Source organism: Ochotona princeps, chromosome 18, assembly GCF_030435755.1.
Source record: "Ochotona princeps isolate mOchPri1 chromosome 18, mOchPri1.hap1, whole genome shotgun sequence".
In the NCBI taxonomy this organism is placed as follows: domain Eukaryota; kingdom Metazoa; phylum Chordata; class Mammalia; order Lagomorpha; family Ochotonidae; genus Ochotona; species Ochotona princeps.
In genome coordinates this window covers 38,802,706-38,819,454 of record NC_080849.1, presented here as the reverse complement: position 1 = coordinate 38,819,454, position 16,749 = coordinate 38,802,706, and the positions used below count along the sequence as shown (strand labels likewise).

Sequence of the window (16,749 nt, the reverse complement as noted above, 5' to 3'; positions counted from 1 at the left end):
ATAGTTGGACTGTTTTATGCACATCCACTAAGCTGAGTCATGGTACATTGTTCAGAGTAAACTGAAGTGAGAACTGTTGAAACCAGGCAGCGTGGGGACTCGGACAAGACCCTCAGAGGAAGGACCGACCCCTTTCTACATCAGTTGAAATGATGTAATTTTCTTCCAGTCTGGCCAGTATCTACCACTTTCCATTTGAGCAGTTTTGCTAAGTCAGTTGTTTTTGACATGACACCACAAGAATTTTTACAGAAAAATTACCGTTACAGATGTTCTCAACAAACTCTATTTCTACTTAGTGTAGAATGTGCTTGTTAAAGCCATGGTTAGCATTGTCAATTTTTCATTGGAAAGACGTTTATGCCTTCCCAGACTAATGACGTTTCACCAGCCATCGTCCTTCACTAACCTGAGTTCACAGACTTGTCACCCGTGGTCACCTGTCTAACTTACATCTTAATATCAGTTGGTGCTTAAAGGAGTGAATGTCATTAGGAATGTGAAATTGTGTGATTTCCACAAAAGCACTGAATGTCTGAGCACACCACAAGTACACATTTACAGAAAAATATTCTGTGTGCTGGCTAAACATTTTCATTTGTTCGTTAAAGCTGTTTACAATGAATCTGTTCGATTGCCCTAGATTTAATGTGTTCTTTTCCTTGAAAGTCGTGGCTTTGCAGTACAGTGTTTGAAACTGACTTGCTTATTTGCTTGTTTCCTACACTGGCATCCTCCAGGGCCAGAGGAAAGGCCTTTTATCTGTTCCTCTCACTTATTTTAATCTAACTTAGTAAAATTTGTGACTTTAGTTTCTGTGGTTAAATTTGAATTCTGAGCCTTGCGCCTTAACTTGGTAGAACTCAAGAGAAAGCAGGGTTCTTCTTCAGCACAAATTAAAGCTTTTATTAGGAGGGGACAGTAAATTCAAGGTCCTGGTGACTGTTTCTAAGCTGGGCATTGACAAAGGAGGCTGCTATTTTGGGAAAGCCAATGTGCCTGTGACCTGGCTCCAGCCAGCTGCGGGAGTGGGCATCTCCCCTTACGCCCCGTGCTCCAGCTACAGTGTCCCAAAGCAGACACAATTACAACCAGTGAATGTACTCTTGATTTTACTTCCTTCAAGACCACATGGTAAGCTTTTCGGAAAGACTGTTTGGGAAGGGCACATGCTGGGATTTTTGAAAACAACAGAAACTGTAAGAAAAATCACGCGCTCTGTGTCTCTCTCCTCCCCTGTAGATTAGCTCTGCTTTGGTACCACACTGTAGTCCGCCCTTTTTTTGCCTTGGATGGCAGTGATAACAAAGCCGGCCTGGATGAAGCTAAGGAGATTCTTCTCAAAAAAGAAGCTGCTTATCCAAACTCTTCCCTCTTTATGTTTTTCAAGGGACGGATACAGCGACTGGAGGTACGGTGCCTTCCTGCTCTTTTTGTTTGTTCCCTGAGCAAATCTCGGATTCTAGCCTGGGGACTGCTATCACCATGAGCCAGAAAGTACTAGGGCCTGGGAACAGTTTGTTCTCATGCCTCTCATTGCATCATTGCTAGGGAAGACTCTTCCAGGAACCCTGCCTATTAGTCAGTTGCCTTCTGTTCAGGGAATGTGGGCGAACCAGGGGTGAGTTGTCTTGTTGGTAATCAGACGAATCGGTGTGCTTGAAGCCTAAGGCACAGGAGCATGATGAAATCTGTCAGCTGCAGAACACAAAATACAATGGGTTTCCCCTCTAAGCTACCAGCAGTCTGTTTCTAAGCTTTGATCTTGATGGGCAATTGATTTCTATGGAAGTGAGTGCTGCAAGTGCCAGGACAGTATTGGCTTTGAGGTGACAGTAGCATCCCATTGTAGTCTCGTGTTTTATTTGGTGAAGCACTCCGCTGAGAACTCTACTTGTGCTGTTCCATTTCCTCCTCAGCACTCCTCAATGGCTTAGATGTACTGGTGTCATCTGCCAGAGAAAGAAAAAGACAAGCAGGGATCCCAGAGTTTTCAGGCTCACTCAACAAGGGGCATAAGGGTTCTCCCTCCTGCACATGCCTATTTTTCATTCTGCTTCCCAGGGGACATGAAGAATGACATTTTAAGAAATTTATGAGGGCCCATAGCAATGGCCCAATGGCTAAATCCTTACCTTGCACGCTCAGGGATCCCTTATGGTTGCCAGTTTGTGGCCCAGCTGCTCCACTTCCTATCCAGCTCCATACCTGTGGCCTGGGAAAGCAGTAGAGGGAAGTCCAGAGTCTTGCTACCCTGTATCCATATGGAAGATCCAGAAAAGCCTTATGGCTCCTGACTTCAGATGGGCTCAGCTCTGGCCATTGCGGCCACTAGGGGAGTGAACCAGCAGATGGAAGATCTCTCTGTCTCTTCTTCTCTCTGTAAACCTGCCTTTCCTAGAAAAATAAAGCAGTCTTTTTTTTAAAGATTTCTCTATTTTTATTGCAAAGTCAGATATACAGAGAGGAGGAGAGAAAGAGGAAGATCTTCTGTCTGATGACTCACTCCTCAAGCAACCACAATGGCCGGTACTGTGCCTATCCAAAGCCAGGAGCCAGGAACTTCCTCCAGGTCTCCCACGCAGGTGCAGGGTCCCAAGCCTTTGGGCCGTCCTCCACTGCTTTCCCAGGTCACAAGCAGGGAGCTGGATGGGAAGCAGGGCCACCAGGATTAGAACCGGCGCCCATATTGGATCCCGGTGCGTTCAAGGCGAGGACTTTAGCTGCTAGGCCACCGCGCTAGGCCCAAAATAAAGAGGTCTTTTTTAAAAAAAAGAAAGACAATTATATGGATGGAAGAAGGCAGCAGTGGTATTGGAGGTATCCTCTGTGTTCTTATCAATGGGCTCCAGTTAGTCAGTGGGAGGTATGAACTCTGTGCTCTACTTGGCCGGTGCCCATGCTGGGGATGTGTCAGTCGCGCGAACCCCCTGAGTGCTGTTGAAGGCTTTTCAGGAGGTTCTGAGAAGCCCAGGGATTTGGGTGGGTGTGTGGATGTGTGGGTGGTTGGTGTTTGCAGTGGAGTTTATGTTACTGCTCCCAGTCATTTCTTTTCCTTCACTAGGCAACTCCTTGCCTTACAGACTCCACAGAGCAAGTTCCTGACTTGTATTCTATAAGCCCCGTTAGAAGGAAAATATTCTTTAGAGAGTCTAATAGTTTATAGCTAGAGCACAGTACAGAAGGCTTAATAGGTTCTGAATTGTTTAAGCCCACATCCCAAGTTATTTTTTTATCTCATTATTTTGACACTGTTTTTTCCCTTTGCATTTAGGCGTGTGAGTCTTTGGCAGTATTTCTTCCTTTTCTCTCTTGCTCTTTAAAATGTAGCACTGATCAGTCTCCCACGCAATCAGCTCTATTCAGCAGAGTTCTTTTCTCTGGGACTCAGGGTGAGTGCCCTGCTAGCCGCAAAGGGGTTTAGGCTCTCTTCAAGGTTTGCTGCTCCCTTGAGTTGGTGCACCGTATCACTGTGACTTAACACTGTGAGGGGAAATCTGAAGTCGCCTGAGCCTCCTTACTTCAGTGCTCATTTCTGAGCTGAAAGTTGGGTACAGGGTGACTGCCCTCTTAGGTTTGCGTTTCTTAAAGGGCAGGTGTTATGCATTTGGAGTCGCTTTGAACATGAGGATTCTACATGAAGTGTTCAGCACACATTTGCTGCCAGGAGGGTGAGAGGACAGAATTTGAAATTGTGTACAGCCCAGCCATAAGGAACACGCACTAGGCGTTTGTGGGAATTCTCTCCCTTCACTGCACTAATGAGTACAATGAGCTGAGTTGGGTTTTTATAGTTAGATTGAAGTAAGAACTGGGGCTGTGTGACACAGCAGGGGACCATAGATAGTGTACTATTTCTTGGTTTAAAAGACCTGCAAGATAGGATTTGGAACACTTTCACTATAAAGAGATGTTAAAGGTATCTGTCCTGCTTGGATAGGAAACAGTGTCTCCATGTAACAAAATGTCATACTGTACTGCAAAAATACACACAAGTTTTATATCCCTGTTCACATTTTCTTAATAAATTTTTTAAATCAATTAAGTAGATTCTGACTTAAAACTGTTAAACACAAGTGTAAAGTCAGGATTTACATTTTGTTATGCTTGTCTTTTTGAGTGAATGTTCTCATTTGAAAATGACAATGCTTAGTTTTGGACAAGCTGATAACCACCAGCACCACCCATCAAAAAAAAAAAAATGAGACAACTCAATTTGACAATTTTGCATGGTTTTAATTGTGTGTGATTCATTCTCCCATTAGAGACTGAGTAAATGCAAAACATGATCATTCGTTGTGTTGGAGTGGGTCTGGAAAGCCACTCTATCAAAGGATTCTCAATAGTAGGGCTTTGATAGGGGTGGGGTACGTGTCCACAGGGAAGCTCTCAGCAGGTGCCTCTTTCAGAATAGAGCTTAGTGCATGAACTGCAAGTGACAGGGGGCGTCTGGGAGGGCCGCGGCCAGCGTGGACGGACTGTTTGGATGTTGGCAGAGTGTCCCTCAGCATCTGCCGCAGGGCAGGCAGCCCTGGCTCTTGGCATTTGAACTGCCTGCTTTTGTCAGCATGATGTCACGTTGTTATTTATAGGCTCGGGCAAGCGGCAATGCAGGGAAGGAAGGAAGTCCCTGGAGCTCTCTTAATTGTAATATTCTCTTGCTGAGACCTGCGTGATTCTCTTAATTACTTCAGGCACCAGGAAAAAAATGTAGGCCTGCTACTTATCCTCAGAAGTGCACAGAATGAGAGATGGATCTCATCTGGTGTGGGGGGAGAAGGGGGATATCTTTGTCTTCATTCTTCAATGAGATGAATCCATATCGTGTGCTGTAATGACCGTTGGCTGAAACAAGAACATCCTAGCAGCCCACATTTGCTAGTGAGTAAAATACATTTGCTGTTCTTTTCACCCTATCTTTACAGGCTGTTGGGGTAATGGCAAGTAGAAGGCCAATACTGGTTTATATCCCTAAGCTTACTCAGTGTGCATAAGAGGATAAGCTTTTGCTTGTCCTACATCAGCCGAGGTTCAATGGTTGGGGTCAAACACTTAATCTCAGTGTCCTTTATGGCAATATTGCTAACCCCATTCTCAGCAGCATTAGTTGCTGAATGGCATGTAACGGGTGGTCCCAGCATGTCTTTTGTATTCTTCAAGAAAATCCTTTCATTGTAAGACATATACATAGTATTTTCAGATGTGAAGCGATTTCATAGAAACAATAGCCCAGTGCTAATTAAAGTTTAGGCTTTTGTAGCTCAAATTGTTCTCTGACCTTTAATATACACCCAGGAAACTTTATGCATTTTGTTTATAAATCTAATGTTTGTGTGTATTAGCAGATTTCGTAAATAACTCGTATATGTTTATACAAATATGTATATAAATATTTCAAAGTAGGATATGCTACTACTTCATCATTTGCTATTTCCCTCATGTTGGGATATGTGGTGGTTGTTTTCCAATGTTTTCCTGGAATAGCAAGTTATACAATGTATGCCTTATCATATTTTTTCCTGAGTTGTTTCCTTGGGCTGCAGCTCTTGTATTGATCATGGTGAAAGCCAACAATTTTGTACAGTTCTGTAGTTCTTGTTAAATGGTGAGAGATGTCACTCAAGAAACAGTGGGCCAATGGGCCCGGCGGCGTGGCCTAGCGGCTAAAGTCCTTGCCTTGAAAGCCCCGGGATCCCATGTGGGCGCCGGTTCTAATCCCAGCAGCTCCACTTCCCATCCAGCTCCCTGCTTGTGGCCTGGGAAAGCAGTTGAGGACGGCCCAATGCATTGGGACCCTGCACCCGCGTGGGAGACCCGGAAGAGGTTCCAGGTTCCTGGCTTCGGATCGGCGTAGTACCGGCCCGTTGCGGCTCACTTGGGGAGTGAAACATCGGATGGAAGATCTTCCTCTCTGTCTCTCCTCCTCTCTGTATATCCGGCTTTCCAATAATAATAAAATCTTTAAAAAAAAAAAAAAAAAGAAACAGTGGGCCAGGGCATGGCCATGCCTGTCTTGGTCATGGTATAAGCATCAACATCCCACCCCACAGTTTTATTTCTATATTTGTTTACTTCTGTTATGATGCAAATTAAAACAATTTAAAGATAATTTTCAAAGGATTTAATTATTTGTATTGCAAAGACAGGTTTATGGAGAGGAGAGGAGAGGAGAGGAGAGGAGAGAAAGAAAGATCTTCATCCATTGGTTTACTCCCCAAGTGGCCACAACAGCTGGAGCTGAGCCAATCCAAAGCCAGGAGCAGGAGCTTCTTCCAGGTCTCCCACTTTGGTGCAGGATCCCAGGCTTTGAGCCATCATCCACTGCTTTCCCAGGCCACAAGCAGGAAGCAGGATGGGAAGTGGAGTAGCTGGGACCAAACCAGTGCCCATATGGGCTCCTGGCATGTACAAGGCAAGGGTTTAGCCACTGGGCCAGCCCTAAAGATACTTCTTAAAATATCATTGATGAAACATGTTCAAGGATCAGAAGACTTGATTGGCAGTCCTTCCCTAATTGAATCTCAGATTCAGTGCAGTCCTTACCAAAATCATAACTAGCATTTTCTGGCATAAATTCACAAGCAGAATCTCTACTTGAGGGGCCTAGAATATCTAAAGCGATCCTGAAAAGCTACAGTATGAGAAGATGCATACTTCATAATATGAAAACTTAAAACAAAATGACCAAAGTGCGTGTTGTGCTGGCATTAGATATAGAGATCAGTGAAAGTCTGAAAAAAAAACTCTTATTGTTATGATCAATAGATTTTTGACAAGGGCACTGAGACAAATGGACAAAGAATAATCTTTTCATCAGAGGGTACCAGGACAACTGAATATGCAGAAGAAAAAAGTTGAATTCTTATATACCAAAAATAACTCATAATAGATTGTATCCCTAAATGTGAGGTTTAAAACCATTAAACCTTTGGGTTAGGCAATGGTTTCTTAGGCCATTTCTGATTCGTGCTACCTTGGAAAAACTTTGAAAATGTGCTAAGCAAAACATCCAGTCTCTGACTATGTGTTGTGTGATTCCTTTCATGCAAAATCTTGAGAATAGGCGAAGGTAATAGTTTCAGAGAACAGCTTGTTGCTTGCTTCCGGGCAAGATGGAACAGTGACTAAGCGGTACAGGTTTTCTTTTAAGGTGCTGAAGATATTCTAAATTTAGATGTTGATAATGATTTATAGTTCTGTTATCACCTTTCTGTTTCTACTTATGATTTTTAAATGCTTTTTAAAAGTAGATATATTTGAAAGGCAGAGTAACAGAGAGAAGGGGAGGAAGGGAGAGAGAGCAAGCACAAGCACCCCCATCCACTGATTCATTTCCCTCATGACCATGACGGCCAAGTGTGGGCCAGGCCAAGCCCAGGAACTCCTTGTTCAGGTCTTCCGTATTGCTGAAAGGAGCCCAACGCTTGGGTTATCTGCTGCTGCCTTTCCAGGCAAATCTACAGGAAGCTGGATTGGAAACAGCAAGCAGGACTTGAAGTGGCACTTTGATATGGGATTCCATTATCATAAGCAGTGACTTAATCCACTGTGCCAAAGTGCTGACCCCCACTTATATATTATCAATCCTCCAACTTCAAGTGCCAGTGGCCCATATGGACACCCATTCATGTCCTGGCTGCTTCACTTCAGATCTAGTGTCCTGCTTATGGCCTGGGAAAGCAGCAGAGGATGGCCCAAGTCCTTGGGACCCTGCACATATGGAAGACCCCAAAGAGGCTTCTGGTTCCTGACTATGGATTGGCTCAGCTCTGACCATTGTGGCCATTTGGGGAGTGAACCGGTAAGTCTTTCTCTCTTCTTTCTCTCTCTCTCTCTCTCTCTCTCTCTCTCTCTCTCTCTCTAAAGCTGCCTTTCCAATAAAAATAAACAAATATTTTTTCTAAACATTAGTATTACTTTTATGTTATTTATTTGTGTTTTCTCAATTTTATGGTTTTGATTTTGGATAGTCATGTTGGCTTTTAGAGACATTTGAATTTTTCTGTTACTTTTTGGGGGGGAAGTCAGAAACAGACAGAAAGATCTTCCGTTCTCTGATTGGTTCCTCAAATGCCAAACCAGCCAGTGGGTGTAAATGCAGGTGTGACTGTGCTTTGAGACTTAGAAAAACAAGGCTGACCAGAATATGAAGTGTCATGTGACTTGCCTGTGGAGCTACCCCGCAGCTGGGTTAGGCTCCAGGAGCAGGAGTTATTGGGCTCATCTTGAAGAGTCAGTAGGCATTTACAGTCAGTGGCAGGTGCATGGAAGATGAACTCAGATCCAAAACAAAGCCACGAATTCAGGGGAGAGCACAGCCCAGTGGAGCCATTGGTTCTGGTGGGGCGCGAGGGGGCACAGGTGGAATCGGGGTGACTGGGAAGCCGCAGATCATTGTGTTTGTCAGTCCAGCCGGAGGCTCTCCTTCATGGAGGGGCTTCCCTGCTGCCTTCCCATTTACATGACACAGCTAGTTGTTCTCCATCACCCTTACTATTGTTGTTTATTTCTGGTTCTGCCTACATGTCTTCAGGTAGGTTTTCCTTAGAAGGTGATCTTAGCTGAGAAGTTCGCAGATCAGTGTTGTTGACAACAGGATTCTGTACTTGCCCGGCCGGGGAGATACCGTGCTCCAGCAGGAGGGTTTCCCAGGGTGAGGCTCCTCCATTGCACCCCGAGTGTGCTGACTCCCGTGACTTCCCCAAAGGTGGGAAACTTGACTGCATAATTGTGGTAGTAGGGGACTGTGCTCATACTCTCCCATGAAAACCAGAGAGAGAGAGAGAGAGAGAGAGAGAGAGAGAGAGAGAGAGAGAGAAAGAAATCGAAAAAAACAGAAGAACATGATTCTGGTTTCACTCATGTTTCTGTTGCAGCTTCTGCGCAGTCCCGCAGTCCCGCAGTCCCGCAGTCCCGCAGTCCCCCAGTCCCGCAGTCCCGCAGTCCCGCAGTCCCGCAGTCCCGCAGTCCCCTAGTCCCCCAGTCCCGCAGTCCCGCAGTCCCGCAGTTCCCCAGTCCCGAAATCCCGCAGTCCCGCAGTCCCGAAATCCCGCAGTCCCGCAGTCCCGCAGTCCCGCAGTCCCCCAGTCCCGCAGTCCCGCAGTCCCGCAGTCCCGCAGTCCCGCAGTCCCCCAGTCCCGCAGTCCCCCAGTCCCGCAGTCCCGCAGTCCCGCAGTCCCGCAGTCCCCCAGTCCCGCAGTCCCGCAGTCCCGCAGTCCCGCAGTCCCCCAGTCCCCCAGTCCCCCAGTCCCGCAGTCCCCCAGTCCCGCAGTCCCGCAGTCCCGCAGTCCCGTGTTTCTAATTCCTGCCTGTTTTTCCTTTGGCTAATGCCAGTGTCTACTTGTTGAGCTCTGAGCAACTGCGGAATCCAACTCTAACAAATTGTATTTCTCACTCTGACCTAACCTCTTATTCATTCAGTCCTATTCTATGAAATATCATGTTTTCTTATAATATCATATGGAATTCCTGTACTGAGTTTTCTGTACAAGTTTGGACTCTAAATATCCAAGCACATTTGTCCCTTAAACCTAACTTAGGGTAAATTAAAATTTTACCAGTCAAAAATGCCAACCTAGTTTCTTTTATTTTAAATTATTTTTTATTGCAAAGTCAGATATAAATATACAGAGAGGAAGAGAGACAGAAAGGAAGATCTTCCATCCAATGATTGACTCCCCAAGTGATCACAACAGCCGGTGCTGCACTGATCCAAAGCCAGGACCCCGGAGCCTTTCCGGGTCTCCCACATGCATGCAGGGTCCCAAGGCTTTGGGCTGTCCTCAACTGCTTTCCCAGGCCACAAGCAGGGAGCTGGATGGGAAGCGGGGCTGCCGGTATTAGAACCGGCATCCATATGGGATTCTGGTGCATGCAAGGCAAGGACTTTAGCCGCTAAGCTACTACGCTGGGCCTGAGTCTTGGGTTTTTAAGCTACCGCTCCCTGACTGCTTGTCTGGGTGGGAACCTGTATCTCAGCCAATTAGCAAATGGCTAGGCAATTCCTGTGCCACCCACTTGAAGGTATGGCCAAGATTTTAGCACACTTGGAGAGTCTCATCTTCCATCCACTGGGTCACTCCTCAGATGACCACAGTGGCTGAGACTGGGCCAAGCTGAAGCCAGGAGCCAAGAGCTTCATCTGTGAGTCTCCCTTGGCATAGGAGCCCAAGCAGTTAGGTCATCTTCCACTGTTTTTCCCAGGCACATCAGCGTGGAGCTGGATCTGAAATGAAACAGCTGGGGTACAATCTGGCACCCATATGGGATGACAGCATCTCAGGGAGTGGCCTCACCCATTATGCCACAGTGCCCACTGTATGATAGTGTTTTTAACGTAAGTCTATTTCCTGATTAGTTTTCTGCGTTTTGTCTTCAGCTGCTCTTCCATGATTTTAAAAGGCATCTTGGTGCAGTAGAAAGCATCAGGCCTATCTCAAGATGGGCTCTTCAGGTGACTGGCCAAGCTGCTGAGCTGGAGTTCTTGTCTTCATCTGTGGAAGGGCAGTCCTGCTCATGCAGACTGATGTCAGCCTTAAGTGATGTCACATGGGGAGGTGACATGGGGCTTCTCAAGTGTTACTTTCCTGTTTGGACAAAATTGTGTCTGCAGTGTAACCTCCACTTCCCATCACGTACTGTCAAAGTCATGTACATAACTCTTGCAAGACCAAAGAAATCCTGAAACTGGTGCATTATTCAGTTCCTTGGCCATTAGCGATGAATTGGAAGGGAATTCCACTCACCCACGTGGAATTGCTGAAAACATAGCTGTGAGAACCATTATTGTGTATAATGTATAAATTGGATCCTTATTGCCTCTAGTGTAAAATACCTTGTGGTGGAGATCAAGAAAAATATTTAAGAAAGTTCCTGCCCACAAGAAACTTACAACTGAAGTGTACTGGCAGAGGTAGGGGTACCTGCAAAGATAGTCATGTGATGCCATACAAAGGAAAGTTCTGGATGAGTGGATAGTGGGTGGTGATAACTGGAAACAGATGAGGAAATCTGGGAGACAGGATGCACAAAGATGGGGCCCATCTGAGGGGGCTCAGCCAAGCAGCCTGTCATTCAGGGGTCTGCCTGCGGAGATCTGTTGCCCTCAGCAACGCCCACAGGTGGTTGAGATGGCCCCCCAAGGAGTGGCAGCTTGGCCACTGTGCCACCAGTTTATTCAAGCAGCTTTACCTAAAGGCTCTGCATCCCTATGCGTGTTGCCCAGCACCTTGTTCTGTCTGAACAGTTCATGTTCATTTCAGAGCATAGTAAAATGCAAAACTGCCTCAAGGAGCACATAAAAATCTTGGATCCCACTAACAGCTACTGTTCACATATTGCCGTTGCCTATAATTGTGGACCATTTACATCAGTTGACTCTTGCATTGTAATTATTCATTGGAAAGTTCTGTCACTCATTACGGGAAGAAGTTCTTATACTGGGAATTTATCCAACCCAGGAAGAACATATGGGGATTTATCCAGACCAGGAAAAACACATGGAAATTCCCCTCAGAACCTCCCAAGGGTGCAAAAAGCTGTGTGTGATTTACCAGTTGGTTGTACCGGTGACGGTTCAGTGCTTTTTCATGTCTCGTGTTGATCATTTTGTTACATGTGGAGTTTTATTAACTGATTAGGAGCCCTATACCCCACAACCCCAACCTCCCCAGTCTAACCAGTGTTTTTCTTCTAGATGATGATAGCGTTGTCTGGTCTGACCCCTGGCTCTGTGCTCTGGTCTGTGCTTAATCAACCTGCTGACGCCATCACCTGCTGCCTTCCAGAGCGCATGTTATCAAGAAACTGGATGAGATACCAAGTGGTCAGCTCTCTAAGCACAGACTCCCACATGGCATGCAGCCGCTCCCCATGGTGATTTAACCATTGCACTAAAGCCCACCTCCCACATTCTTATACTGGCCTACAAGGTCCTAGATGAACTGGACCCCTGCTACTTCTGCAAACTCCCCCACCCTGTGTGGTCACCAGCACAGGGGGTGGCTTCCTTGCTTCTTCAAATGTATAAGGGTACTTTTAAAAATGTGTGCAGATGGGCAGAGTCTCATAGGTATTTATTGAGTAGAGGACACATCCTGCCAGAGTGGATGTCACCAGGGGGTGATCAGACTCCGACCTGGAGGGTGTTGAGTTCTCATGTACATTTAACACTCCAGTTCTTTGCATGATTCGTTCATGTTTATTTAGCAACCAGATGCTTTGTGAATAGTAGGTATCTCAGTCTTCTCTCTCTCCCCCCACCCCACTCACACTGGCTTTCTCTTTCTCTCAGTTTGCTGCTTTTTGTCCATAAAGCATCACATGACTTTTGTCTGTATTATTATTATTTTTTTTGCTTCCTACTTACTTAAAGCAACATTAGCAGATTGTGCCTATGTTTTATGAGAAAAAAACACTTTTTTAAATCTAACAGAGTTGAAGATTCCCAGACTCCAGTATGCACCTGACAGCTGCCGAGGGGGGGAACAGCCTTCGCAGCAGCCCTAGCAGGGAAAGCCTTGTATTCTGAGCTCTCACTGCCTCTCTTCTGTGGTGTTTAACCCAGTGCGAGGAGAGAATCCAGTGTGCTTTCAGTGCCGGCAGGTCAGCTCTGAGCTGAAACACATGTGTTTGTGACCTTTGTTGTTGCTCATAGTGCAGCATCTCTGGAGCTGGTGCAAAAGACACCTGCTGTTGGGTAGACGCCTCTTGCATGTGTTACAGATTCGGGCAAGTCTGAAGCTCCATGTCCCTGTGGTGCCATATTCTGTGCCAGAAGAACTTGGCCCTGGGTCCATTTCTGTTTCTCTTGGCATCCTGGAGATGGGGCCTCTTTGCTTGGGAGCTGGATTCACTAATTTCTTCTTGGTCTATGTGACATGGCTGGTGAAGTTGTTTGAAAAGAACGACCTGCGAGACTGTTGGAGCCCAGGACTAATGTGCTTACTCAGGGAAGTATCAGGCAATTTTGTGCCCTCATGTTTTTACTTTGAGATATTTACCTTCAAAGGGATGTTCAAAGTATTTGAATGTGGCACTTCACAAGGAGAATATCTTACATTTTTTAAATTGCATGGGAAGTGTGGCCTTGGGTCCTTCCAAGCCTTCATGTTTTATTTTCCTGTTTCTGCTCTCTCCAAAAATCCTCCTTGTGTGTGGATTTTAGACAAGAGTTTGTCATCGTATGTTTTGGTAGAATCTTCATTTACGCAGTTCTTAATTATACTTGCTTGATAAGTCTGGAATTTCTCCTGGTGAGTCTGAAATGTCGCTGGGAAACTTAATTGCCACTTACTGTGAGTGCTCATTCTGAATGCTGGAAAACAGTGTCATGAGTTATTGCCTAGCAGTAGTAACAGGTGACACTAATTCATTTTTAAGACAAGAAGTGTTGGCACAGCACTTGGGACATTGCTATGTGATGCATGGGCTCCTGTGAGTCCCAGTCGGTGTCTGAGTCCAGCTTCCTGCTACACACACCCTGCGTGAAGCAGGTGACAGCTGAAGCATGCCTCGCTCTGCCACCACCTGGGATACCTAGATTCAATTTCTCGTTCTTAGTGTTGGCTTGAATGAGCCTTAGCTGTTGGAGGCATTTGAAGAAAGAATCAAGGAGTAGAAGATCTCTCTCTACCCCCTCCCTCTGTCTCTCTACCTTTCGAATAAATCAGCAAACAACATGAGGCTTTCTGAAGGACCACTTATTTATGCCAGTTTCTTTCTTTTTTAATTTTTTATTTCTTTGATGGTAATTGCACAGTTGATCAGGGTGGGCAGGATCGAGGATCAGAGAAACGTAGGTAAAATCACTGCCTCCTAATTCTCCATTTCTTCTTGTCTCTGAGGGAAGTGGGAAGAGGAAGCAGGAGTCCACACCTGCCTCCCGGATGTTCTAGCACCCAGGGATGGGGAACCGCCACCCAATATCAATCCAGAGTCCAGTTATAGTGCATGTTCTGAGGGTTCTGATCAAGTGGTATGGATAGATCTGCAAAGCTGTTCCAAAGGTGACGCAGTCCTCTTAATGCCACTGGCTGATGTAGTCGACCTCAAGTCTCCATTCACCCAGATTCTTGCTGTCGTCACCTGCAGGCGTAGTTGTCCAATTTGCTCTGTTCTCCTTGTTCTACAACGGAACCAAATGGGCTGCCATATTCTCCATGTACATCAGGGTCTGTGTCCACAGGTAGGCCTTTTTTACTCGTGGACATGACCAAGCACCAGGCCCAAGTGACATGAACCTCGTCAGGTCCCCTATCCCCAGGTCTCACAAAACAAGCACCCACCACTCAGGCAGGCCACAGGATCCAGGCCAGGGTACTCAAGCCCCACCATACCCTCCACCCCTGGGGCTCACGAACCCAGCACCTACTGTTCATGTGAGCCAAAATACCTGGGCCAGGTGACCCAAGCCCACCAGATCCTCTGCCCAGGGGACTCATGAACCCAGCATCATCTGGCCGCAGGCATCCACTGGGAGTATAAACAATAGCTAGAAATTTTCTAACTATTTCTAAAACCAAAATCATGTTGATTATGGAGTGCTGCAACTTGAGAGCGTTGCTGGAAGTTTATTATTCGTTGTTACATTATGCACTTGCCAAAGCCAGGCCCACCCAGTTACCTCAAAAGGTTACACAGATGTCTTAGCCTTTAACGCAAATGCTTCAGCTATGCAGAATATTTTTAAATGCCCTATGAGAGCCTGACTGGGTCTGACTTACTCCAAAGATAATTGTGGGTCAGACTCAGAGAACTTAGTTCTTAGCCCTGCACTAAGGAAGTAATTGATAAGCCCTTACAATCCTATCAGTGATAGTGAAAGGCACTACTCTATCCTGATTTCTTAAAATGAAAGTGTTAGCTATTCCTAAATGGCAAGTTAAGCTTTCTGGTTGTGTGTATGTGTGTGTGTGTGTGTGTTAATGGCATCTAGAAACAGCCTGCAGCAAACTGTGTTTCAAGGGAGACATTTAGGAAGATCCTGGCGGAAGACAAGAGTGTTGCCAGGATGCGGGCTGCACCTGTTGTTCCCTGTTGTCTTGGCTGCTCCTGGCTAGTTGATGTGTAAGTCTTCTCTGGGGGAAGGTACAACACGGGCATTATTTGAAAATGGTTTGAATATTTCCATGGAAAATCTAAGAGATAGAAATGGCACTTTCTGAGCACATAATCATGTGATGGAGACCAAAGTAATATTGCAAGCATCTGGAGCTTTCCTGTGTACTAGCAACACTGGGGTACAGGATAAGATGGAGCAGCAAATCCAATCCACAACCACCGTAAGTGTTACTTACGGTGCAGCAGGGTTCAAGGGGTAGGGGGTTGATATAAGGCTTAAGATCCCCTTGGGATGTCTGTGTTTGAGCCCTAACTCTGCCCAATTCCAGATTCTTGCTGGTGTGGGAAGCAGCTGGTGACGGCTCCAGTACTTGAGTTTCTGCCACCTGTGCTATATCTGCACATGGAGTTTCTGGCTCCTGGCTTCAGCTTGGCCTGTCCCCTGCTGTGGAGGGCATCAGGGAATGAATCAGTAGATGGAAAAATCAGTCTTTCTCTCTCTGGCTTTCAAATACACAACTGATTTAATTTATTATTATTTACAAAAGGAACAAGGCTTAAGTAACTGGAGAACTTGCTCCCTCTGTAGTCACCGAGTAGGGGCTGCAGACTGCAGATTTCAGGCTAGCGACAAGTGCACTGTGTGATTTGGCACAGCTGTGTGGCTTTTGTGTGGCTTCCACGGGGAGCAAACAGAGCCAGCCGACGTTGTCTCATTTTCCTGGGGCAGAACCTGAGGCTCACGAGGGTGTGTGACAGGCACGGCTTGTCAGTGTGTTCTGTGTGGTTCTCACTCTTGGCTTTGTGGCTTTTTTTTTTAGTGAGCCCATTTTCTGTGCTCTTTTCTTTTTCTTTTTCTTTTTTTTTTTTTCACAGAATGGGATAAAACTTAATTCTTTGTAAGTTCTGCACATAAACAAAAGGCTGAGAATGCCCTTGCCGTCTCTGACAGGGAAAGCAGAGCAGCTCTGTTTCATGTAGGACAGCACAATTAAAGCTAAAATAATACAAAAATAATTTGAAAAAATCCCTTTTACTGTACACTCTCAAATAAAGCAAGAAAGATAAACAACAGTTTTCTTTTTCTGCTAGCCAGAAAATGTGTTTCTGTTCATTTGGGCTTCAAAGTTCAGTGTACCCACCAAGTGTGTGCATACAGGTGTGTGCCTGTGTGTGTTCTATGCAGTGCAGCAACCCCTAATCTTTTTAACTAGTTTGCCTAATCATTAAGCTACTTAACCAATTAGAATACTATTATATCACATTGAACAACTTTACATAATTGCTTCTTTGAAATACGAGGAACATTGACACATTTATTTGGCTTGTAAAGGACAGAAATAATACAGATATTATCTACCATTTTGTTGTTGTTTGTTTCAAGAATATGGCTCTTAATAGATTGGTTTTCTGAGTTCCAGAGCGAAAGATTCCTTTTAAAAAAATTTCTGAAACTGACTTGAAGCAGGAAGAATGTCTTCTGATTTGGCCAAAATTATGAAGAGTGTGTCATAGCGTCTAGAATTTGACGGATATGTCTCTCGGGGGGGGGCCCCGGTCGTCAATGGTTTTCGGGCAAGCTTGCCATGAAGCACATTTGTCGCAGTATCTCCACTCGGCCAGCAGAGGGCTCTTTAAACATCTCTACATTGCTTGGGGAGCAAGTGCAGATGATGCAGAAACACAGTG

At 45.6% G+C, this 16,749-nt stretch overlaps 1 protein-coding gene and 1 non-coding gene across 2 annotated transcripts in view; both read left to right on the top strand.

Moving 5' to 3' along the window:
• The window catches only part of TTC39C (tetratricopeptide repeat domain 39C), a 93,965-nt gene that overhangs the window by 50,049 nt on the left and 27,167 nt on the right, over positions 1-16,749 (top strand). The window contains exon 6 of the mRNA XM_004579600.2: positions 1,243-1,411. Within this exon, the coding sequence (XP_004579657.1) occupies positions 1,243-1,411 (169 nt within the window). The remainder of the gene's footprint in view (positions 1-1,242; positions 1,412-16,749) is intronic.
• Positions 8,603-8,765, top strand: LOC118758143 (U1 spliceosomal RNA). The gene has a single exon (XR_004995564.2). It is a non-coding gene; the product is annotated as a U1 spliceosomal RNA (small nuclear RNA).